Source organism: Capra hircus, chromosome 23, assembly GCF_001704415.2.
Source record: "Capra hircus breed San Clemente chromosome 23, ASM170441v1, whole genome shotgun sequence".
In the NCBI taxonomy this organism is placed as follows: Eukaryota; Metazoa; Chordata; class Mammalia; order Artiodactyla; family Bovidae; genus Capra; species Capra hircus.
The window spans coordinates 39,615,697-39,640,222 of NC_030830.1; the positions used below are offsets into that span (position 1 = coordinate 39,615,697).

The 24,526-nt window shown below is 45.4% G+C and overlaps 1 protein-coding gene across 1 annotated transcript in view; it reads left to right on the forward strand.

Annotated features, from left to right (window-relative positions):
* TCP11 (t-complex 11) overlaps window positions 1-23,390 on the forward strand; it is a 31,748-nt gene extending 8,358 nt beyond the window's left edge. The window contains exons 4-10 of the mRNA XM_018038664.1: window positions 5,616-5,736; window positions 18,972-19,162; window positions 19,882-20,018; window positions 20,261-20,484; window positions 20,572-20,753; window positions 21,728-21,894; window positions 22,977-23,390. Of these exons, the coding sequence (XP_017894153.1) occupies window positions 5,616-5,736; window positions 18,972-19,162; window positions 19,882-20,018; window positions 20,261-20,484; window positions 20,572-20,753; window positions 21,728-21,894; window positions 22,977-23,209 (1,255 nt within the window). The 3' untranslated portion in view covers window positions 23,210-23,390. The remainder of the gene's footprint in view (window positions 1-5,615; window positions 5,737-18,971; window positions 19,163-19,881; window positions 20,019-20,260; window positions 20,485-20,571; window positions 20,754-21,727; window positions 21,895-22,976) is intronic.

A 24,526-nucleotide genomic window follows, 5' to 3' on the forward strand; every position in this document is an offset into this window, starting at 1 on the left:
CTATGTTGGTCATAACTTTTCTTCCAAGGAGCAAGCATCTTTTAATTTCATGGCTGCAGTCGTCATCTGCAGTGATTTTGGAGCCCCCCAAAATGAAGTCTGTCACTGTTTCCACTGTCCCAATCTATTTGCATGAAGTGATGGGACCAGTTGTCATGATCTTAGTTTTCTGAATGTTGAGTGTTAAGCCAACTTTTTCACTCTCCTCTTTCACTTTCATCAAGAGGCTCTTTAGTTCCTCTTCACTTTCTGCCATAAGGGTGGTGTCATCTGCATATCTGAGGTTATTGCTATTTCTCCTGGCAATCTTGATTCCAGCTTGTGCTTCCTCCAGTTTCTCATGATGTACTCTGCATAGAAGTTAAATGAGCAGGGTGACAATATACAGCCTTGATGTACTCCTTTTCCTATTTGGAACCAGTCTGTTGTTCCATGTCCAGTTTTAACTGTTGCTTCTTGACCTGCACACAGATTTCTCAGGAAGCAGGTCAGGTGTCTGGTATTCCCATCTCTTTCAGAATTTTCCACAGTTTGTTGTGATCCACACAGTCAAAGGCTTTGGCGTAGTCAATAAAGCAAAAGTAGAATGTTACCTACAGTTGTATTAATTGGGAAATCCCTTACTTGGGCCATTCATTCATCAGGCATTTGTGGAGTCCTTATTATGTGACAGGAAAAATTGCTGACTTCTGGAGACAGAGGTAACTATGCTGCTAAGTCGCTTCAGTCGTGTCTGACTCTGTGTGACCCCATAGACGGCAGCCCGTCAGGCTCCCCCATCCCTGGGATTCTCCAGGCAAGAACACTGGAGTGGGTTGCCATTTCCTTCTCCAATGCATGAAAGTGAAAGAAAGTGAAGTCGCTCAGTCGTGTCTGACTCTTTGCGACCCCATGGACTGCAGCCTACCAGGCTCCTCCATCCATGCGATTTTCCAGGCAAGAGTACTGGAGTGGTGTGCCATTGCCTTCTCCGAGAGGTAACTATAGCTATGAACAAATAAGGTCCTGTCTTTGCTGTCAAGACAGTTTTGTAGGAGAGACAGTTGAATTAGAAAGTGACTGCTAAGTTCACTTAGAGCTGTGTATGGAGTTTAAAGTTCTCAGCTGCCTAAGAAACAGAAGGTTTGCCTTTGATGACTTGAGTCTTAGAGGTGGTCTGGGTGGGAAGGAATGCTCCTGGCAGAGGACACAGGTTGGAGGCACAGTGTAAACTGAATAAGTGTCTTGGTGTGATTGAGCATGAAGTGTTATGAAGTAGGAGGAGAGAAGTTAGGGAGGCAGAGCAGTATCAGGAGGGTCATATGAGCTGTTTGTACTACTGATGTCAAGAAGCCCCTAATTGACTCTGAGCATGACCTCATAATCAGGATTGCATCTTAGAAAAGTCATTGAATTTAGAATGAATTTGTGGGGAACAGATTAAAAGGGACAAGACTGAAGGGAGAGGGACCAGTTAATAGCTCTTTGTAGTAGTATAGGTAAGAGATGATGGTAGGAGCAGATGATTTCAGAGACATTTCAAAAACAATTTATGGAACTTGGAAGATGGATTGGATGAATAGGATGAGGAGAAAAGCTTTAAGACCAATCCTAGTGCACAATTGACTGTTAGATTATAGTTGGTTACCGTTGCTGATTGAGATTGCAGTGTTGGGAGAGGAATTTTGATCTTTGTTTTACTCATCTTTGTATTGTCTCTTTTGTTTTTCAAGGAGCATGCATTACGAAGAGGGGATGGTTGATTCCAGAAAACCAATCACTATTGGAAGTGACTAGGTGCAGCCTCAGAATTTTCAAATTGTTCTTTTTCTTCTTATTAGCCTAAGTATATTGGTCAGAGAAGTTACTTAAATAAGCATTCAGAGGAAAGTGAATTCCTTTGAAAAAGTAATAGACAATTTTTTAGCATAGTTTAATTTTAGGGAAAATAAGTTCTCACATTCCCTCCTTTCTCCTACATACAGTTTCCTCTATCTCCATCTTACATCAGTGTGATTTATTTGTTACAATTTATGATCCAGTATTAATGCATCATTATTAACTCAAGTTTACAGGGGTATTCACTTTTTGTGACAGAATTCTATAATGACATTTATTCACCATTTCTGTATTCATCATTTCCATATCATACAGAGTAATTTCACTGCCCTGAAATTCCCTGTGTTCTATCTATTCATCCTTCCCTCCCTCCCCCTGAAATTTGTGGCCACCACTGATCTTTTTACAGTCTCTGTAGGTTTTCTGAATTTCTTACAGCAGGAGTCATACAGTGTGTAGCCTTGTCAGGTTGCATTCCTTCAGCTAGCAGTCTGCATTCAGGGGGCTTCCCTGGTGGCCCGGTTGTTAAGGCTTTGCTTCCAGTGCCGGGAGCATGGGTTTGATCCTTGGTTGGGGAACTAAGATCCTACACGGTATGGCCAAAAAACACCTCATTTAAGTTTCCTCCATGCCTCTTGAGGGCTTGATAGTGCATTTCTTCTTAGTGTTGGATACTATTCCATTGGCTTCCCTCGTGGCTCAGTGGAAAGAATCCTCCTGCCTGTGCAGGAGATGTGGGAATCCCTGGGTCAGGAAAATCCCCTGGAGAAGGAAATGGCAACCCACTCCAGTATTCTTGCCTGGGAAATCCCATAGACAGAGGAGCATGGCAGGCTACAGTCCGCGGGGCCACAAGAGTCAGACTCTGCTTAGCAACTAAACAAAAACAAATACTCCATTGTCTGGATATACCACAGTTTATTTATCTGTCACATACAGAATGATATCTTGGTTGCTTCCAAGCTTTGGCAAAAAAATAAAGCTACTATAAATGTCCATGTTTAGGTTTTTCTGTGGATATAAGCTTTCAACTCCTTTGAGTAAGTCCCAGGGAGCACAATTGTTGGATTGTATGAAAGAGTATGTTTCATTTTGTAAGAAACTGTGGCACCATCCTCCAGCGTGATGGTCTTCCACTTTGCATTCCTTCGAGCAGGGAATGAGAGTTCCTGTTGCTCCTTGCCCTTGTCAGCATTTGGTGTTGTCAGTGTTTTGGGTTTTGGCCATTCTAATAGGTGTGTGGTGGTATCTCATTGTTACTTTAATTTACAATTCTCTAATGGTGACTTCAGCCATGAAATTAGAAGATGATTACTTCTTGGCAGGAAAGCTATGACAAACAGACAGTGTATTAAAAAGCAAAGACATCATTTGCCTACAAAGGTTTGTATAGTCAAGGTTTTGGTCTTTCCAGTAGTCATGTATGGATATGAGAGCTGGACCATAAAGAAGGCAGAACATTGAAGAATTGATGCATTTGAAGTGAGGGGCTGGAGAAGACTCTTGAGAGTCCCTTGGGCAGTAAGGAGATCAAACCAGTCAATCCTAAAGGAAATCAGCCCTGAATACTCATTGGAAGGACTTGATGCTGAAGCTCCAGTACTTTGGCCACCTGATGTGAAGAGCTGACTCACTAGAAGAGACCCTGATGCTGGGACATGAGCTTGGGCAAACTCTGAGAGATGGTGAGGGACAGGGAGGCCTGGCGTGCTGCAGTCCATGGGGTCTCAATTGGACACAACTTGGCAACTGAACAGCAGCAGTGAGGCACAAGGTTGAGCATGTGCTTATTTGCCATCTCTACATATACTTTGCTGAGGTGTCTGTTCAGACCTTTTCCCGTTTTAAAATTGGGTTGTTCTGTAATGACCTACATGGGAAGAGAATTTTTAAAAAGAGCGGATATATGTAAATGTATAACTGACTCTGCTGTATAGAAGAAACTAACACAATGTTATAAACCAACTGTACTCCAGGAGATTAATTTGAAAAAAATAAAATTGGATTATTTTCTTATTCTTGAATTTTAAGAGTTCTTTGTACGTTTTAGATACTAGTTCTTTATCAGATATGTGCTTTGCAAAGATTGGAGCTTGTCTTTTCCTTCTCTTAATAGTGACTTTCACAGAGCAATTTTTAATTTTAATGAAGTCCAATTTACCAGGTTTTTTTCTTCCATGGATCTTGTTTTTGGTGGTATATCTAAAAGGTCATTGCCAAACCCAAGGTCACATAGATTTCTTCTGTTCTACAAGTTTTAGAGTTTGTTTTTTACATTAAGGTTTCTGCTGTTATTTGTGGAAGGTATTGATTAAAAGTCTGTGTCTAGGTTCATTTTTCTTCCATGTGGATGTCCAGTTGTTCTGGCACCACTTGTTGAAAAGATCATCCTTTCTAACTGAATTGCCTTTGTTGCTGCTTGTTTCTGGAAGGGGAAAAAAGACCTATATTCTGGCTTCCATGACTGGCTATATGGTAGTGCCACTGAGATTAGGAACACAGGAGGAGCAGGTTTGGATGGGAAAGATGGTGAATTCGGTTTTAGACGTGCTGATTTGGAAGTACCTATAGTCAGTTCAGTCGCTCAGCCGTGTCCGACTCTGTGTGACCCCATGAACTGCAGCACGCCAGGCCTCCCTGTCCATCACCAACTCCCGGAGTTTACCCAAACTCACGTCCATTGAGTCAGTGACTCCATCCAGCCATCTCATCCTCTGTTGTCCTCTTCTCCTCCTGCCCCCAATCCCTCCCAGCATCAGAGTCTTTTCCAATGAGTCAACTCTTCGCATGAGGTGGCCAAAGTTTGGAGTTTCAGCTTCAGCATCATTCCTTCCAAGGAAATCCCAGGGTTGATCTCCTTCAGAATGGACTGGTTGGATCTCCTTGCAGTCCAAGGGACTCTCGAGAGTCTTCTCCAACACCACAGTTCAAAAGCATCAATTCTTTGGCGCTCAGCCTTCTTCACAGTCCAACTCTCACATCCATACATGACCACAGGGAAAACCATAGCCTTAACTAAACGGACCTTAGTCGGCAAAGTAATGTCTCTGGTTTTGAATATGCTATCTAGGTTGGTCATAACTTTCCTTCCAAGGAGTAAGTGTCTTTTAATTTCATGGCTGCAGTCACCATCTGCAGTAATTTTGGAGCCCCCCAAAATAAAGTCTGACACTGTTTCCACTGTTTCCCCATCTATTTCCCATGAAGTGATGGGACCAGATGCCATGATCTTCATTTTCTGAATGTTGAGGTTTAAGCCAACTTTTTCACTCTCCTCTTTCACTTTCATCAAGAGGCTTTTGTGTTCCTCTTCACTTTCTGCCATAAGGGTGGTATCATCTACATATCTGAGGTTATTGATATTTCTCCCGGCAATAGATAGCCAGATGTTGTCAAAGAAGGAAAATCCTTTTCTAGATTTAAGTCTATAAGAAAATGAAAGATCACTTAGTTCTTTGCTGTATGTGTACGTAAAGGGAAACTAAGTCACGTCTTTTCTACACTAAATGCGGAATCAGTGTTAATGTTCAGCCTGAACTCTGTTCAGGGTTCTTCCTACTGCAGAAAGTGGCTGCGCCAGACTGTGAGGAGCCCTTCTGAGAGGTTGTGCCAGTGCCCTTGATATCCAAGTCTAAAACCCCAGCTTGTTCAGCTTTGCTGCCCTCCATACTTAGTTCCTGGCCTTCCCTTGTCTGTATAATTTTTTTAAATCAAATATCATTTGGGGCTTAGTAGATAGTGACCTTATGGCAGTTTTTGAGTGGAGAAGATAATTTGTTCATTTAACCCCCTTACAGTCTGGAAGGCAGGATCAGGGAGACCATGCACGATGCCTTTTGGGAGCATCTGAAGGAGAGACTGTCAGCTACTCCGCCAGACTTCAACTGTGCTCTTGAACTTCTAAAGGAAATTAAAGAGGTGAGTGGCAAACCTTACCTTTGCAGATATAAAGTTTCTGGACAGTTCCCGCTCACTGGAATGTCAGTGGCCAGCAAATCCCAACTGAACACGGTCCATGAATCAGTCAGAGTCTAGGATCAATAGACAGAAATCACTCAGTAATTTCAACAAAGAAGTTTTAATATAAAAATTATTATAACAGGGAATTGGAGAAATGAAGGCTTTGGGCTAGTAAGAAGCAGAGAAAACTCTGCTGGAATATAAGATAAAAGCCCTAGGGTAGGGGGAACACCCAAGAACTCAGTCACTCATCTGAGGGCATGGCTGTGCCAAGGGAGCTCTCTGGTCTGTGTGTGCTGTTGACCACCATGTATGGCAGGAGCTGGTTGCCAGAGTGGTCGCCTGTGCCCCAGGAGCCGAGCCCTGGAGAAGCAGCCACTTGCTCTGTAGGAGTCCAGTACTCGAGAAACCTCTCAGCTGCAGGAGCCAGCTGCCTGTAGAGCCACATGGACTACAGGAGCCTGCTGTGAGAGCTTCCAGAACCAGGAAAACTAATTAATAGTACCTTCTGACATATACCCTAGTGTTCACAGCAGCACTGTTTACAGTAGCCAAACTTGTAAACAACCTAAATGTCCATCAGCAGAGGAATGAGTAAAGAATATGGGGAGTACATATACATAGTGGAATATTATTCAGCCATAAAAAGAATGAAATAATGCTATTTGCCACAACATGGAGAAGGCAATGGCAACGCACTCCAAGTACTCTTGCCTGGAAAATCCCATGGATGGAGGAGCCTGCTAGGCTGCAGTCCATGGGGTCTCTAGGAGTCGGACACGACTCAGCGACTTCACTTTCACTTTTCACTTTCATGCATTGGAGAAGGAAATGGCAACCCACTCTGGTGTTCTTGCCTGGAGAGTCCCAGGGATGGGGGAGCCTGGTGTGCTGCCGTCTATGGGGTCACACAGAGTCGGACACGACTGAAGTGACTTAGCAGCAGCAGGGGAACCTAGAGGTTATCATACTAAGCAAAGTAAGTCAGAAAGACAAATATGATATCACTTATATGTGGAATCTAAAATATGCTACCAATAAATTTATTCACCAAACAAACTTACGATTACTAAAGGGGAAAAGGAAAGGGGATAGATTAGGAGTTTTGGATTAGCAGATACAAACTGCTATGTGTAAAATAGATAACAAGGTCCTACTGTATTGCACATGGACTATATTCAGTACCCTGTTATAAATCATGTGTATGCTTGTGTGCTGAGTCACTTCAGTCCTGTCCAACTCTTTGCGACCCCATGGACTGTAGCCCGCCAGGCTCCTCTGTCCATGGGATTTCCCAGGCAAGAGTCCTGGAGTGGGATGCTGTGCCTTCCTCCAGGGATCGAACCCACGTATCTTACATCTCTTGCATTGGCAGGCAGGTTCTTTACCACTAGCACCATCTGGGAAGCCCAACATAATGGAGAAGAATATGAAAAAGAATTTTATTACATGTGTATCTGTAGTCTGAATCACTTCACTGTACAATGAGAATTAACACAACATTGCAAATCCAGAAGAAAAAGTACAATCTACAGATGAAACAAAATTGTTCCATCTGGTAAAGGAAAAATATTTAAAGGACTTCATTTTCTCAGAGCAGAGAAGGGAAGGGTGGATTTAAAGAGGATTTGAGTGGCAATAAATTGATAAATGTCACATTCCATTCCTTTGGTTACTCAGCTTCCATATATACCCTTCTACTCACATTCAAATTCCTGAAAACAATTCTGTTTTTACATAATAAGACATGGCTATCCAGGGAATTCCCTGGTGGTCCAGTGGCTAGGACTTCTCATTTTCACTGCCAAGGGCCCAGGTTCAATTTCTGGTTGGGTAACTAAGATTCCACAAGTTGCAAGGCATGGCCAAAAAAAAAGACAAAAGACACAGCTATGTCTCTTACAAGTTCTTATCTTTTTCCCCAAATGAAGAAAGTCACAGTCCCAATGGTTGTTATATCTATTGCTCTGGATATCTTCAGTCACTGTCCCACTGAATATTCTGTTCAGTTCAGTTGCTCAGTCATGTCCAGCTATTTGTGATCCCATGGACTGCAGTATGCCAGGCCTCCCTGTCCAACACCAACTCCCGGAGCTTGCTCAAACTCATGTCTATCGAGTAGGCGATGCCATCCAACCATCTCATCCTCTGTCGTCCCCTTTTCCTCCTGCTTTCAATCTTTCCCAGCATCAGGGTCTTATCAAATGAGTCAGTTCTTCACATCAGGTGGCCACAGTATTGGAGCTTCAGCATTAGTCCTTCCAATGAATGTTCAGGACTGATTTCCTTTAGGATGGACTGGTTGGATCTCCTTGCAGTCCAAGGGACTCTCAAGAGTCTTCTCCAACACCACAGTTCAAAAGCCTCAGTTCTTTAGCACAGCTTTCTTTATGGTCCAGCTCTCATATCCATATATGACTACTGGAAAAACCATAGCTTTGACTAGATGGACCTTTGTTGGCAGAGTAATGTCCCTGCTTTTTAATATACTGTCTAGGTTGGTCATAGCTTATCTTCCAAGGAGCAAGCGCCTTTTAATTTCATGGCTGCAGTCACCATCTGCAGTGATTTTGGAGCCCAAGAAAATAAAGTCTGTCACTGTTTCCATTGTTTCCCCATCTCTTTGCCATGAAGTGATGGGATAAAGTGACAGGACTGGATGCTGTGATCTTCGTTTTTTAAATGTTGAGTTTTAAGCCAGCTTTTCACTCTCCTCTTTCACTTGCATCAAGAGGCTCTTTAGTTCCTCTTTGCTTTCTGCCGTAAGGGTGGTGTCATCTGCATACCTGAGGTTAATATTTCTCCCAGTAATCTTGATTCCAGCTTGTGCTTCATCCAGCCCGGCATTTCTCATAACGTACTCTGCATAGAAGTTAAATAAGCAGCCTTGACGTACTCCCTCCCAATTTGGAACCAGTCCGTTGTTCCATGTCCGGTTCTAACTGTTGCTTCTTGACCTGTATACAGATTTCTCAGGAGGCAGGTCAGGTGTCTGGTATTCCCATCTCTAAGAATTTTCTGCAGTTTGTTGCGGTCCACACACTCAAAGGCTTTAGTTTAGTCAGTAAAGCAGTAGTAGATGTTTTTCTGGAACTCTCTTGCTTTTTCAATGATCCAATGGATGTTGGCAGTTTGATCTCTGGTTCCTCTGCCTTTTCTAAATCCAGCTTAAACATCTGGAAGTTCTCGGTTCATGTACTATTGAAGCCTAGCTTGGAGAATTTTGAGCATTATTTTGCTAGCGAGTAAGATGAGTACAATTGTGCAGTAGTTTGAACATTCGTTAGCATTGCCTTTCTTTGGGATTGTAATGAAGGCTGACCTTTTCCAGTCCTGTGGCCACTGCTGAGTTTTCCAAATTTGCTGGCATATTGAGTTATTTTGGCATATTGTTATGCTGGCATATTGAGAATATTCTGTTACCTTTAGGCTAAACTGTAAAATTTAACTTCCAACAACCTATCTATAAAATAATAATGAGGTTCCTTAAAAAATTAAAAACAGAGCTACTGCATGATCCGGCAATCGCACCCCTGGGCATATATCCAGAGACAACCATAATCAAAAGACGCATGTGCCCCAGTATCCACTGCGGCACTACTTATTGTAGCTAAGACATGGAAGCGCCCTAAATGTCCTTAGACAGATGAATGGGTAGAGAAGAGATGGTACATATGCACAATGGGATATAAAAGCCATAAAAAGAATGAAGCAATGCCATGTGCAGCAATATATACACACTACAGTGTATATAATCTGGGAGTTCCCTGGTGGTCCAGAGGCTGACACCATGCTCCCAATGCAGGAGACCTGGGTTCGATTCCTGATCAGGGAACTGGGTCCCACATGCTGCATGCAACTAAGACCTGGCACAGAAAAATAAATAAGTTAATAAATATGAAAAAGTAGACAATCAGTAAGGACTTACTGTAAAGCACCACAACCGACTCAATATTCTGTAACAACCTACATGGGAAAAGAATCTGAAAAAGATAACTGAAACCACTTTGCTGTACACCTGAAACTAACAAGACGTTGTAAATCAGTTATGCTCCAATATGAATAAAAATTATAGATAGTAATGGGAGAGAGAAGAGAATAGCATGTACAAATACCCAGGCTTGAGAGAAGCAGAGAGAAAGTGCATGGTCTTTGTTTCTGTAAGGTCACAGGGCTGTAGGTGGTATCTGTGGTTTCCTCTTACTATTCATCCATATTTCCCTTTCTTCCGGTCTTGGGGTTCTTTATCTGGCAGAGTGACCCAAACCTTCATTGCCAAAGAGTCTGAGTGCTCAGGCATTTTCCTTTTGTTGTTTGTATGCTGTGGTTTCCCCTTGACCTTTATTATTGGGTATGGAAATACCAAGAAGTACCTCAGAATCTTCTAGATTGCAGACTCAGTCCTTCTTGCCCCCAGTGTGTAGCAGCAGCCCAGCTTCCTCTTGGTACTCAGGATCAGTTAGTCTAGTCCAGAGAGGAACTGCTTTTTTACCTTGTTGGCTCAGTGATATTGTTGTCGTTCAGTTGCTAAGTTGTGTCCAACTCTTTGCGACCCCATGGACTGTAGCACACCAGGCTCCTCTGTCCTTCACTGTCTCCTGGAATTTGCTCAAATTCATGTCCGTTGAGTTGGTGATGCTATCTAGCCATCTCATCCTCTGCTGCCCCTTCTCCTTTTGTCTTCAGTCTTTGCCAGCATCAGAGTCTTTTCCAATGAGTCAGCTCTTTGCATCAGGTGGCCAAAGTATTGGAGCTTCCGCATCAGTCCTTCCAATGAATATTCAGGGTTGATTTCCTTTAGGATTGACTGGTTTGATCTCCTTGCAGTCCAAGGAACTCTCAAGAGTCTTCTTCAACACCACAGTTGGAAAACATCAATTCTTCAGTGTTCAGCCTTCTTTACAGTCCAACTCTCACATCCATACACAACTACTGGAAAAACCATAGCTTTGACTAAACGGACCTTTGTCAGCAAAGCGATGTCTCTGCTTTCTAATACACTGTCTAGGGGGCTGTCTTACTTTCAAATTCTGTGAAACCAGTGCAAGCTTTCCTCCCAAATCAGCAGGGCCCGAAGTTGGCAGGATGGGAAACAAAAGTTCTGCAAGTGAGTCTTTAGATATAATAGAGAGAGCAGCCAGCCCTACTTCCACCCCTGATTCTGGGACCAAGTCTGCTCACTTTAGGGAACAGCACTGCATAATAGTTTTGATTCAAAGCATATATTGCATCTTGCAAGACAGAACTTCTTCAGTTCAGGATATCATCTCTCAACTAATGCTATAACTGAGTCTTCAGTAAGCCATTCCACTTTTCAGTTAAGATCAGTCAACTTTCCATTGGGGGGGGAGGCATGTGGGTATGAACCCACTGCTGTACTTTCTTGGCTGTAAAAGGAGTTCCTTGATAGATCCAATGCTGTGGGGCTTGCCAGAACCCAGACGGTGGATAAGGCCTTCTGTGAGATTCTGTGAGTACATGGGTGTTGGTGCTTAACAGAGGTAGAGAAGACAGCTTTATATTCAGAATGTGTTTGTTCCTTTGAGGGTGAGTCTTTGCCCCCTCAGTGAAGGAAGAGGTCCAGAAAGGTCCTAAACAAATCATCTGCTACCAGGTGGCTGGCTCATCCTCCCTGGGGGAGCAGCGCCACATTACAGACTTAGTTGTTTGTGTTTTGGGGGATTTTTTTTATTATGGTAAACATTAAATTTTTGCCATTTTAATAATGTTAAGGGCTACAATTCAGTGGCATTTACAGTGTTATGCAACCGTCACCATTATCCATTTGCAAAATGTTTTCATCCTCGCAAACAAAATCAGACAGTAACTCCTCATATACCTCTTCCCTCAGTGCCTGGTAGCTTCTGTTTTATCTTCAGTGTCTGTGAATTTGACTGCTCTAAGTACCTCACATAAGTGGAATCATATAACATTTGTCCTTAAGCATATGGCAAATTTTACTTGGCAAAATGTTTTCAAGGTTGATCCTCACTGTAGCATGGATCAGAGCTTCATCTCTTTTTGTGGCTGCAAATACTCCATTGTATGGATAATACTACATTTTGTTTACCCATGCATCTGTTGTTGGGCATTGTGTTGTTTTCACATTTTTGCTGTTGTGAATAGTGCTGCTGCGGGAACATTTGTGTACAAGTCTTTGTTTGCGCATCTCTTTTCCAGTCTTTGGAATATATGCCCAGGAGTGGAATTGCAGAGTCATGTGATAATGTTTAATTTGTTGAGAAACCACTAGAGCGTTTTCCACGGTGTCTTACCATTTTGCATTCCCACCAGAAATGTAGGAGGGTTCCTGTTTCTCAACATTTTCACTTACTTTTCAGCATGTATTTTTCCATTTTGAAACCATTAGCCTTCTTCCCCTGGTGTGGCCACGTCTGACGTGGAGTCTTGCTGTGGTTTTGACATGCATTTCCCTCGTGGCCAGTGGTGAGGAGCATCACCCTCTGCTTGGCGCTGTCTTCTGCATTGTCTTTGGCAAAATGTTTACTCAGGTCCTTTGCCCATTTTAAAATTGAGTTGTCTTTCTGTTGTTGAGTTGTAAAAGTTCCTTAAACATTCTGCATCCTTGACCCTTGTCAGATAAATGACTTGCAGATATTGTCTTCCATTCTTGGGTAGCTCCCCCCCTACTTTCCTCGCTGTGTCCCTTGATGCACAAATGTTTTCATTTTAACGAAGCCAAGTTCATCTAGTCTGTGGTAACTTCTGCTTTTGGTGTCAGATCTTGTGAAATCCAAAATTGTGAAGATTTGCTCCTCTTTTCTTCTGAGACTTTCAGAACTTAAGCTCTTATGTTTAGGTCTTCTACCCAATTTGAGTTCTGTTTTATTTGGTGCAGGTATGGTTCAACTTCACTCTTCTGTACGTGGATATCCAGTTTTCCCCAATACCATTTGTTGAAAAGACTGTCCTTTCCCCATTGAATGGCCGTGGCATTGTTTTCAAAACTCATGTGGCCACACGTCCAGGTCTTATTTTTGCGCTCCGTACTCCAGTGTGCTTTGTGTTACTCTCCTTACGCCGTATGTGCTTGGTCTCCTGTGGGCCATTTTCATCTGACCATAGGTGGCTGTGTGCACGTCCAGTCTTGTGCCTAGGTCGGTCAGACAACACCTGATGGGACGCTCAGGCCACATCTCGCCCACTGTCCTGTGTTAAGGTGTTTGCTTTCTCCCAAGGGTCAAGAGCGAGCCAGAAACAACTTCTCCAAAGGCAAATAGTCATCCCCAGAAGCCGGCGCAGATGTGCTCCCAAATCCGAGACGTCTGTGCTGCGCTGCTCTGTCGGTGCTTGCCCAGAGAGTGTGCGCAGCATCCTCAACTCGCCAGGGACACTTCCGGAATCACCGAGTCTCCTGGACCGGGCTGGGCTTGCTGCAGGGCCTGAGTTTTGCTTGGTTCCACTTGAAACTGGCAGCCTTGTGAGTGACTCTAAACGAACGTCACAGTCTCAAATGTGGTGTATGTTACCTTGAAAATCCACAAAGGTCGACAAGTTTTTGCCTGTTTTCGTGATGGGTTGTTTGATGTGCAGCCGCTTATCTTTCATCTTGGAGTGGATCGCTTGACAGGCTCGGATCACTGAAACTCTAAATCACTTCCCTGAGGTCATGGCTGCCCATTCTTACAGGGATTATCTGCCAGGCTCTAGTTTGCATGTTTTTCTGAGACATTTTAAGTACTTGCTACTTTCTGCTCATCAGATCCACTGGACGTGTGGCCATTTGAGTTCAAACCTCACTCACTGTGCAGATTTTGTTTCAGTCAGGGTGCAGTCGGGCCAAAGAAACCACAGGGTGATTTGAAGAAGGAGAGGCTGCTGTGCAGCGGGAACTTGCTGGGAGGAGCACCCCGGAGCCCGAAGGGAGAGCCTCTTCCTCTGGCCGTGTCTCTTTAGCACCCTCTGCCGGCAGAACATAGCACTGTGCCGGCCCGCAAAGGAAACCGAAAGGGCCCAGCGCGATTTCCCAGAGTAGGCACTGACGGGCAGATTTGGAACTGAGAGGCTCCGGATGCATAACTGGTATAGTTTGTCAGTTAAATGGACAGCGCGGGGCAAGTTTTACTTGTTCAAGATGAAGCTGAATAATTGGGACCTTGCTGTGACGATACAGTATTCCATTCAATTATTAATAACTAACCCTATTCCTCACCATCACTAATATCTGTATGTTACCGAGGCACAGATGTGAATAAGACAGTCTCTGTCCACAGGGAACTTATCTAGTTTTCTGTTAATAAGTTATTTCAAGGGACTTTTAACAGTTCCTTTGCCTGTTTCATTCTTTGAAGTAAAATTTAAACGTCAAAAATGCTTGCCTCGGTAAATTAAGAGTACCTCATCAGAGTGCCCTGGTGGCGCAGTGGATAGGAGTCCGCCCGCCAGTGCAGGGGACACAGGTTCAATCTCTGGTCAAGAAAGATCCCACATGGTGCAGAGCAGCTAAGCCCACGTGCGGCAACTGAGCCCGCGCTCTGTAGCCCGGCGGGGCAGCTGCTGAAGCCTGCACTCCTAGAGCCTGTGCGCTGCAGCACAAGCCGCCGCAACGGAGTGTAGCCACCGCCTGACGCAACCGGAGAAAGCCTGTGCAGAAGCAGCGAAGACTCGGTGCAGCCAAAATAATAGATGAATACAGTGAAAATGAAAAAAGATTTTTAGAGAGTACTTTAGCACCATGTGACGGTGTATATTTTATATCTGTGTACCTTGCATTTCTGTTTTACCATACCCCTTGATTTTATTTATCTCTTTATCTCAATCTGTGTAGAAAATGATATACTTACTGCTGCTATCATTGATCCCCTAAACCCTTGAACTATCACTGGTCCCTAGACAAAGATAAATAATATTCTTTAGAGAATTGAGGGACCTGTGGTGTTGGAGAAGACTCTTGAGAGTCCCTTGGACTGCAAGGAGATCCAACCAGTACATTCTGAAGATCAGCCCTGGGATTTCTTTGGAAGGAATGATGCTGAAGCTGAAACTCCAGTACTTTGGCCACCTCATGCGAAGAGTTGACTCATTGGAAAAGACTCTGATGCTGGGAGGGATTGGGGGCAGGAGGAGAAGGGGACAACAGAGGATGAGATGGCTGGATGGCATCACTGACTCGATGGACGTGAGTCTGAGTGAACTCCGGGCATTGGTGATAGACAGGGAGGCCTGGTGTGCTGCGATTCATGGGGTTGCAAAGAGTCGGACATGACTGAGCTACTGAACTGAACTTCTTTAAAAAAAAATTTTTTTTGGATTATAGTTGATTTACAATATTGTGTTAATTTCTGCTGTACAACAAAATAGTCATACATATAACCTCTCTTTTTTAGATTATTTTTCCATATAGGTCGTAGAGTATTGAGAAGAGTTCCCTGTGCTATAAAGTAGGTCCTTATTAGTTACTATTTTGTATATAATAGCGTATATTGTCTATCCCAGTCTCCCAGTTTATACCTTTCCTCTGCCCCCTGCTTTCCACCCTGGTAACCATGAGTTTGTTTTCTACATCTGTGGTTCTATTTCTGTTTTGTAAATAAATTCATTTGTACCATTATATTAGATTCCATATGTCAGTTCAGTTCAGTCACTCAGTCATGTCCGATTCTTTGTGACCCCACGGACTGCAGCACGCCAGGCCTCCCTGTCCATCACCAGCTCCCGGAGTTCACTCAAACTTGTGTTCATGGAGTCGGTGATGCCATCCAGCCATATCATCCTCTGTCGTCCTCTTCTCCCACCTTCAGTCTTTCCCAGCATCAGGATCTTTTGTAATGAGTCAGTTCTTTGCAACAGGTGGCCAGAGTATTGGAGTTTAAGCTTCAGCATCAGTCCTTCCAGTGAATATTCAGGACTGATTTCCCTTAATGGACTGGTTGGATCTCCTTGCAGTCCAAGGGACTCTCAAGAGTCACCTCCAACACCACAGTTCAAAAGCATCATTTTTCGGCACTCAGCTTTCTTTAGAGTTCAACTCTCACATTCATACATGACTACTGGAAAAACCATAGCCTTGACCAGACAGACCTTTGTTGGCAAAGTAATGTCTCTACTTTTAATCATAACTTTTCTTTCAAGGAGCAAGCATCTTTTAATTCATGGCTGCAGTCACCATCTGCAGTGATTTTGGAGCCCAAGAAAATAAAGTCTGTCACTGTTTCCATTGTTTCCCCATCTATTTGCCATGAAGTGATGGGACCAGATGCCATGATCTTAGTTTTCTGAATCTTGAGTTTTAAGCCAACTTTTTCACTCTCCTCTTTCACTTTCATCAAGAAGCTCTTTATTTCTTCTTCACTTTCTGCCATAAGGGTGGTGTCATCTGCATATCTGAGGTTATTGATATTTCTCCCGGCAATACTGATTCCAGCTTGTGCTTCATCCAGCCCAGCATTTCTCATTAAGAGTACTCTGCATAGAAGTTAAATAAGCAGGGTAACAATATATAGCCTTGACATACTTCTTTCCCAATTTGGAACCAGTCTGTTTTTCCATATCTGGTTCTAACTGTTGCTTCTTGACCTGTATACAGATTTCTCAGGAGGCAGGTAAGATGTCTGGTATTCCCATCTCTTGAAGAATTTTCCACAGTTTGTTGTGATCCACACAGTCAAAGGCTTTAGCAGAAGTCAATAAAGCAGAAGTAGATGTTTTTCTGGAACTCTCTTGCTTTTTCCATGATCCAGCGGATGTTGGCAATTTGATCTCTGGTTCCTCTGCCTTTTTCTAAATCCAGCTTGAACATCTGGAAGTTCATGGTTCACGTACTATTGAAGCCTGGTGTGGAGAATTTTGAGCATTACTTTACTAGCATGTGAGATGAGTGCAATTGTGCAGTAGTTTGAACCTTCTTTATCACTGCTTTTCTTTGGGATCAGAATGAAAACTGGCCTTTTCCAGTCCTGTGGCCACTGCTGAGTTTTCCAAATTTGCTGGCATATTGAGTGCAGCACTTTCACAGCATCATCTTTCAGGATTTAAAACAGCTCCTTTGGAATGCCATCACCTCCACTAGCTTTGTTCCTAGCGATGCTTCCTAAGGCCCACTTGACTTCGCATTCCAGGATGTCTGGCTCTAGGTGAGTGATCACACCATCATGGTTATCTGGGTCATGAAGATCTTTTTGTACAGTTCTTCTGTGTATTCTTGCCACCTCTTCTTAATGTCTTCTGCTTCTGTTAGGTCCATATCATTTCTGTCCTTTATCGTGCCCATCTTTGCATGAAATGTTCCCTTGGTATCTCTAATTTTCTTGAAGAGATCTCTAGTCTTTCCCATTCTATTGTTTTCCTCTATTTCTTTGCACTGATCACTGAGGCAGGCTTTCTTATTTCTCCTTGCTATTCTTTGGAACTCTGCATTCAAGTGGGTATATCTTTCCTTTTCTCTTTTGCCTTTCACTTCTCTTCTTTTCATAGCTATTTGTAAGCCCTCCTCAGACAACTGCTTTGCCTTTTTGCATTTCTTTTTCTTGAGGGTGGTTTTGATCACTGTACAATGTCACAAACCTCTGTCCATAGTTCTTCAGGCACTCTAATCAGATCTAATCCCTTGAATCTATACGTCATTTCCACTGTATAATTGTAAGGGATTTGCTTTAGGTCATACCTAAATGGTCTAGTGGTTTTTCCTACTTCCTTCAATTTAGGTCTGAACTTGGCAATAAGGAGTTCATTATCTGAGCCACAGTCAGCTCCCAGTCTTGTTTTTGCTGACTGTATAGAGCTTGTCTGTCTTTGGCTGCAAAGAATATAATCAGTCTGATTTTGGTATTGACCATCTGGTGATGTCCATGTGTAGAGTCTTCTCTTGTGTTGTTGGAAGAGGGTGTTTGCTATGACCAGTGCATTCTCTTGGCAAAACTCTATTAGCCTTTGGCCTGCTTCATTCTGTACTCTAAGGCCAAATTTGCATGTTACTCCAGGTGTTTCTTGACTTCCTACTTTTGCATTCCAGTCCCCTATAATGAAAAGGACATCTTTTTTGGGTGTTAGTTCTAGAAGGCCTCGTAGGTCTTCATAAAACCATTCAACTTCAGCTTCTTCAGCATTACTGGTCGGGGCATAAACTTAGATTACTTACTGTGATGTTGAATGGTTTGCCTTGGAAATGAACAGAGATCATTCTATCAGTTTTGAGATTGCATCCAAGTACTGCATTTCAAACTCCTGTTGACCATGAGGGCTACTCCATTTCTTCTAAGGGATTCTTGCCCACAGTAGTAGATGTGATGGTCATCTGAGTTAAATTCACCCATTCCAGTCCATTTTAGTTCACTGATTCCTAAAATGTCCTTGTTCACTCTTGCCATCTCCTGTTTGACCACTTCCAATTTGCCTTGATTCATGGACCTAACATTCCAGGTTCCTATGCAGTATTGCTCTTTACAGCTTGGGACTTTACTTCCATCACCAGTCACATCCACAACTGGGTACTGTTTTTGCTTTGGGTCCATCTCTTCTTTCTGTAGTTTCCATATGTAAGTGATATCATATGTTTGTCTTTCTCTGTCTGACTTCACTCAGTATGACAGTCTCTGGGTCCGTCTATGCAAATGGCCTTCTTTCTTTCTTTTTTATGACTAATGTTCCATTGTATATATGTATGACGCCATCTATCCATCCCTGTTGATGGACTTTAGGCTGTTTCCACAGGTTGTCTCCAGTAGTCCTGGCTATTGTAAGTAGTGTTGCTGTGAACATTGGAGTGCATGTATTATTTCACATTATGGTAGTCTCTGGATATACGCCCAGGAATGGGAGTGCAGGCACGTATTGTAGCCCTGTTTTTAGCTTTTTAAGGAACTTCCATACTGTTCTCCACATTGGATGTACCAGTTTATATGCCCACCAACCATATAGAGGGTTTCCTTTTCTCCACACCTTCTCCAGCTTTTATTGTCTATAGATTTTTGATGGCCATTCTGGCCAGTGTGAGGTGATACCTCACTATAGGTCTGATTTGCATTTCTCTAATAATGAGTGATGCTGAGCATCTTTTCATGTGCTTTTTGTAAGGGACCGAACTTCTGATCCTTAAAAGACATAGGCTGGGATGTCTCTGGCTGAAGGGGGGGATTGTCCGTTAAGAGAGAGGTGGGGGCTCTGAACAGAAAGCATCGCATCCTCTGACTTCCTTTCCTGGGCAGATCCTGCTGTCACTGTTATTACCGCGCCAGAACCGCCTGAGAAGTGAGATTGAAGAAGCCCTGGACATGGACCTCCTTAAGCAGGAAGCAGAACACGGGTCCCTGAATGTCCCTCATCTCTCCAAGTACATTCTCAACATGATGACTCTGCTGTGTGCACCGGTTCGCGATGAGGCAGTGCAGAAACTGGAGAACATCTCAGACCCTGTTCGGTTACTGAGGTGTGAAGCTTGACCGTCGGGCCGGGCACAGCTGGGCAGGACACTGGCTCACAGCCACTGTCTCTTCCCCACTGAAGACCTGGCTGACTCCTCTTTGCCGTGGCCTGTTCACTTTTCTTTTCTGAAGATGGCCTTAGATTGATTTGGCCCCCTGTATACCATCCTACCGTAGGTCACTGGAGTATGTAATCCTTTCTTCCAAGGAACGCAGACACCCCTATGCCAGGCTTTCTCATTGCAGTTCACACAGTGTGAAGATAGAGATTGGAGACTATCCCTTTTTCAGAGTTATAGAAACCAAGACCCAGAAAGTTAAAAAAAGAAAGTGAATTGTCCAAAAATAGCATCAGAAATAGCATCAGCTGTAATCTTACTGTTCAGAGAGATTTGTTGTCATGCTGATGTATTTCCTTCTACTGACTCTTTTTTTTTTTAAAGAGACACAGAATGACTGGTGTGGAAAAGTCCAAAGGCTGTAACATCCAGAGACTTACTTGCTCCTCGTTCTGCCAGTCATTCACTCTGGGCCTTGGGTCCTGGGCCACAGTGCCATCTTTTGTAAATTTCAGAGGCGAGACCTAAAGCCCCTCCCACCTCTAGAATACAGTGATTTAATGATATCTGTGTAGGTCCCCCCCATCCCCCACCGCCCGCCACCACTGGAGAAAGTAAGGAAACATCCCTTCATAGTACAAATACTCCGTTTTCTCCTGTGTCAGAGGGATCTTCCAGGTTCTGAGCCTGATGAAAATGGACATGGTGAACTACACTATCCAGAGCCTTCAGCCCCAGCTGCAGGAACATTCCATCCAGTTCGAACGAGCGAAATTTCAGGACCTGCTCAACAAGCAGCCCAGTATGTATATAAACTTGAGCGAAAGTGGAGGTGGGGGTGGGGGGTATGACCTTGGGTTCTGGCTTTATGATGTGAGCGGGAACTCTGCCTCTGTTTAGGAACAGAGTTTCTCGCTCAGACTAGGGGCTGCAGAAGGCCAGAAAGACCCCCGACCAAAGCGTTTCCCTCCTGAGGGGAGGAGACCTCCAGCCGTGGTCCCCAGGCCACAGGGGCAGTGCTGAGGGGGCCTCCGCTCTGCGCAGGCCTCCTGGATCACACCACCCGCTGGCTGACCCGCGCGGCCACAGAGCTGTCTGCGCCGCTGCCCAGCGGCCCCGGCCCTGACGCTGCCGACGCCTCCAGCTCGGCCTGCTCCTCCCCCAGCGAGGCGGCCAGCAGCCCGGAGCCCCTCAGCCCCACCATGGTGCTGTCCCAGGGCTTCCTGAATCTCCTCCTCTGGGACCCTGAGGACGACGAGTTCCCTGAGGTAGGAGGGGGCGCCTGGCCCTGTGATGCGGGCCGCAGGGCCTGCCCGGGGCTGCCCCGCTGACGGCCTGCCTGCCTGGCCCCCCAGACCCTGCTGACGGACAGAGCGCGGCTGCAGGAGCTGGAGGCACAGCTGCGCCAGTTAACCATCCTGGCCTCCGTCTTGCTGGTTTCCAGCAGCTTTTCTGGCAGCGTCCTTTTTGGCTCACCTCAGTTTGTGGATAAGCTGAAACGCGTAACCAAAGCCCTGTTGGAGGAGTTCAAGTCCAGGTGAGCTGCAGAGGTCTGCTTTAGACCAAAGTGGTGTGAGGACACGGCGCTGAGGCAGGATGCCTCGCGTTCCCGCGAACCGCAGAAAGGCCCTGTGGACTCAGCCACAGAGATGCAGGGTGTCTTTCCTTAAGTGCTCTCGAGGCTGCTTTTTTAAAATTTTTATCCAGGTATAATTGATTTACAATGTTGTGTTAGTTTCAGGCGCACAGCAACGTAGATCGGTCATACATTTATCCGCTTTTTTAAGATTCTTTTCCCGCAGGCCATTACCGAGTATCGAGCAGAGCGCCCTGTGCTACACAGCAGGTCCTTATTAGTGACCTGTTTTATACGTAGTAGTGAATATATATACGTCAGTCTCAGTCTTCCAATTTATCTCTTCTCTTCTTGAGACTTCTAACAAAGAAAAAGGAAACTTTCTTCCAGCAGGGCAGTGTGGAGGATTGTTTACTATAAAATGATTCATTATGTTGTTGCTACAGAGGAATCTTTCTCTAGTTGTGTGGGCTGGTCTTACCTAGCTCCAGGAGCCAGTCAGCAGTGTGGATTGAGCGTCCACTGAGTGCAGGGTGACACACCCTGGAAGAGGAAAAAGTGAAATCAGAAGGCCGGGTCATTGTAATTGGCGAGAGTAAGACAGATGACCATGGAAAACGTCCAAGAAAGTCTTAAAAGTGCACATATTTAAATTACATGGAGTTGGAACGTTCTGAGTGGATATGCAACCCCTGTCCAGAGTTGGTTTTATAGTTTATCTTGTTTTCTAAGAAGAACGTGGTGTCATACAGAGAATACTGTCTGGAGGGTAACGGTGGAAACACTGCCCTGCCCACGGGGCTCAAGCTCCCAGGGTCTGGGATGAGGGCGGCAGGGTGGCTGGGCGTCTCCCTGGTGTGGGCCCGACTTACGGTGTGGAGCGTCGGGGCTCGTGGCCACCCCCGGGTCCCAGCTCGCTCTCCTCCATGGTCTAGGCCTGAGGAGGAGGCTCTGCTGACTGTGAGCGAACAGGTGGCTCAGGAGATCCACCAGAGCCTCAAGAACATGGGCCTGGCTGCTCTGAGCAGCGACAACACGGGCTCTCTGATAGGGCAGCTCCAGGACGTCGCCAGGAAGGAGAACTGTGTCCGCAGCGTCATTGGTGAGTGTGCCCGTCGGGTGAGAATGGTGAGGGGAGAGGCCGATCCCGACCCCTGGACATTGCTCACCAAGCCATTTAGCAATAAAAAGCACGATAACTAGACAAGTCGCTGGGTAGACTTTGGTTTTTGCAAAATGCTGGGTTGAAAATATATCCCTTTTGGTTTAAAGACTGCCGCTGTGAGGTTTCCCTGTGGTCCAGTGGTTAAGACCCCACACTTCCACGGCTCAGGTTTGATTCTTGGTCGGGGAAGTTCTACATGCTATGAGGTGCAACCAAAAATTTTTTTTAAAGATAAAAAGTAAAGGCTGACTCTATTGGTTCTAAGGGAGATTTGCACCAGCAATTCATAGCTTCTCGGTGTGGCATACTGTCCAACTTGGTTAAGTCATCCTTGGCTTATTTCTGATAGGGGCTTCCCAGGTAGCTCAGTGGTAAAGAATCTGCCCACCAAAGCAAGGGCCACAGGAGCTATGGGTTTGATCCCTGGGTCAGGAAAATCCCCTGGAGGAGGAAACGGCAATCCACTCCAGTATTCTGGCCAGGATAATCCCATGGACAGAGGAGCCTGCCAGGCTACAGTTCATGGGGTCACAAAGATTCGGCATACTGTCCAACTTGGTTAAGTCATCCTTGACTTTCTGGGTCATTTCTGGCTACAGTCCAAGACATGTGACACCCATCCCCTGCCAGCAAGAAATTGATGCTGAATTAGGTTGGGGGACATGTCCCCAAAGCAGGGATTTCCCCTCTCCCATGTCGAATTGGCAGCTGTGAACTTGACTTTGCTCTAACCTCGGCCATCTGAAGGGTCAGTCGAAGATCACCCTGTTGCATCAGGCACTAGGACCTATCTGACGGATACTTTAGGAATCTTTTGAATAGAAATGTACTAGCCCAGTAGTTTTGGATCTTCTCTCTGTCCTTAGGAGCTGGGTCCCTTTCCAAACAAAACAGATGTCTTTCTCTCTGGGTGAGTGGGTGGGTAGTGCGTATCTCATTTAACTTTGAAGTTAGGAGTGTGGTGGGCAGTGTTTCTCCCTGAAGTTATTTGCCTTCTCACTGTCTTTCCCTGCTCACAGATCAGCGGATCCACTTGTTCCTCAAATGCTGTTTGGTTCTTGGTGTGCAGCGGTCTCTGCTGGACCTCCCTGGAGGCCTCACCCTCATCGAGGCAGAGCTGGCGGAACTGGGCCAGAAGTTCGTCAGCCTCACACACCACAATCAGCAGGTGTTCGGCCCCTACTACACGGAGATCTTAAAGGGCCTCCTCCCCCCAGCTCAGGTGCTGGAGACAGAAGTGGCGTCTCTCTGATGGCGCTGGCTCCGGGCCCTGGCTCCTCGGACCCAGCAGCAAAGCCCGCCATCTTCTTGGGGTGACATCACCAAGCAGCACGCCCTCTCCCCGTCTGCAGCCAGCACACCATGCTGCAGTGACCTAGTGTGTGAACTCCCGCTGGCCCAGGTGCGCCCACTAATAAACTTCTGAACTGCAAGCAAGCCCCCTGCTTTGTGGCTGCAGCCGTGGCCAGGCCCTGCGTGCTCAGCCGCCCACCAGCCGGGCAGCCAGCGGGCCCCAGTTTTTCCTCCAGGTGCCGCCTTCAGCACACGGAGCAGAGAAGCTAAGGCGCCCGGTACTAACACTATTCTCTGAGGGTGAAGTTATTTCTCTAAGGGCTCTGAAAACTCTGTGGAATTACCTAAAATGTGAGTGTCTTTCTGGAATTTAGGAGTTTGTTTTGTCTAATTCAGTTCGGATTTGGGCATGATTGAAAAAAATTATTGGAAACCTCATTTCCAGGACCAAATTCCCCTAAAGGTTTCATTCCTTTTTTTTTTTTTTTTTAAAAAAAAAGCTTTATGTGGCTACGCTGAGTCTTAGCTGTGGGATCTTTAGTTGTGGCATCTTTAGTTGTGGCAGGCTGACTCCCTGTTGTGGAATGTGGGATCTAGTTCCCTGACCAGAGATCAAACCTAGGCCCCCTGCTTTAGGAGCTGGGAGTCTTAGCCGCCAGACCACCAGGAATGTTCCCTGGCTGAAGGTTTCAAATGACGCAGTAAGGGGTCCGGAGGAGTAAGGGCCTCAGCTCCCTCTGCTGGGGCAGGTCCTGAAGCAGGGTGCCAGCTGGGGCCAGGCGACAGTGGGTGTTGACTGCTTGCGGCTTCCTGCTGAGCACATGTCTGATCCTGGAATCTCCCTGCCCAGTGTCCAGAGTCCAGGTTGGCCAGTTGGGGTGATGACTGGTTTGGTAGGTTTATTCCTGGTCCTGTTCTCTAGCTGAGGGGCAGAGCAAGTCTCCTGCCCCCTCCTCTCTAAGCTTAGAAGCCCCCTGATCTTCCCTGCAGAGGCCGCATGGGCATCCTGGGCGGATGAACCCCCTCCCTTCTCCCCACTTCCAGGCTGGGACTCTCCCTGGCAGCTCTGCTGTTGGCATCACAAACGAGGGCTGTCTAGGAAGGACTTGGGCTTGTTGAGATCCAGCCCCTCATTCCCCGGCTGACTGTGGCTGGTCAGGATGGCTGAAATGAAGAAGTGTTCCCTTCGGATTTGGCCGTTCTTGGCAGAGGACAGGAGAGAAAACGGGGAGTCACCTATGTGCTCTCAAGGCATTGTGACGACAGGCAACACTCA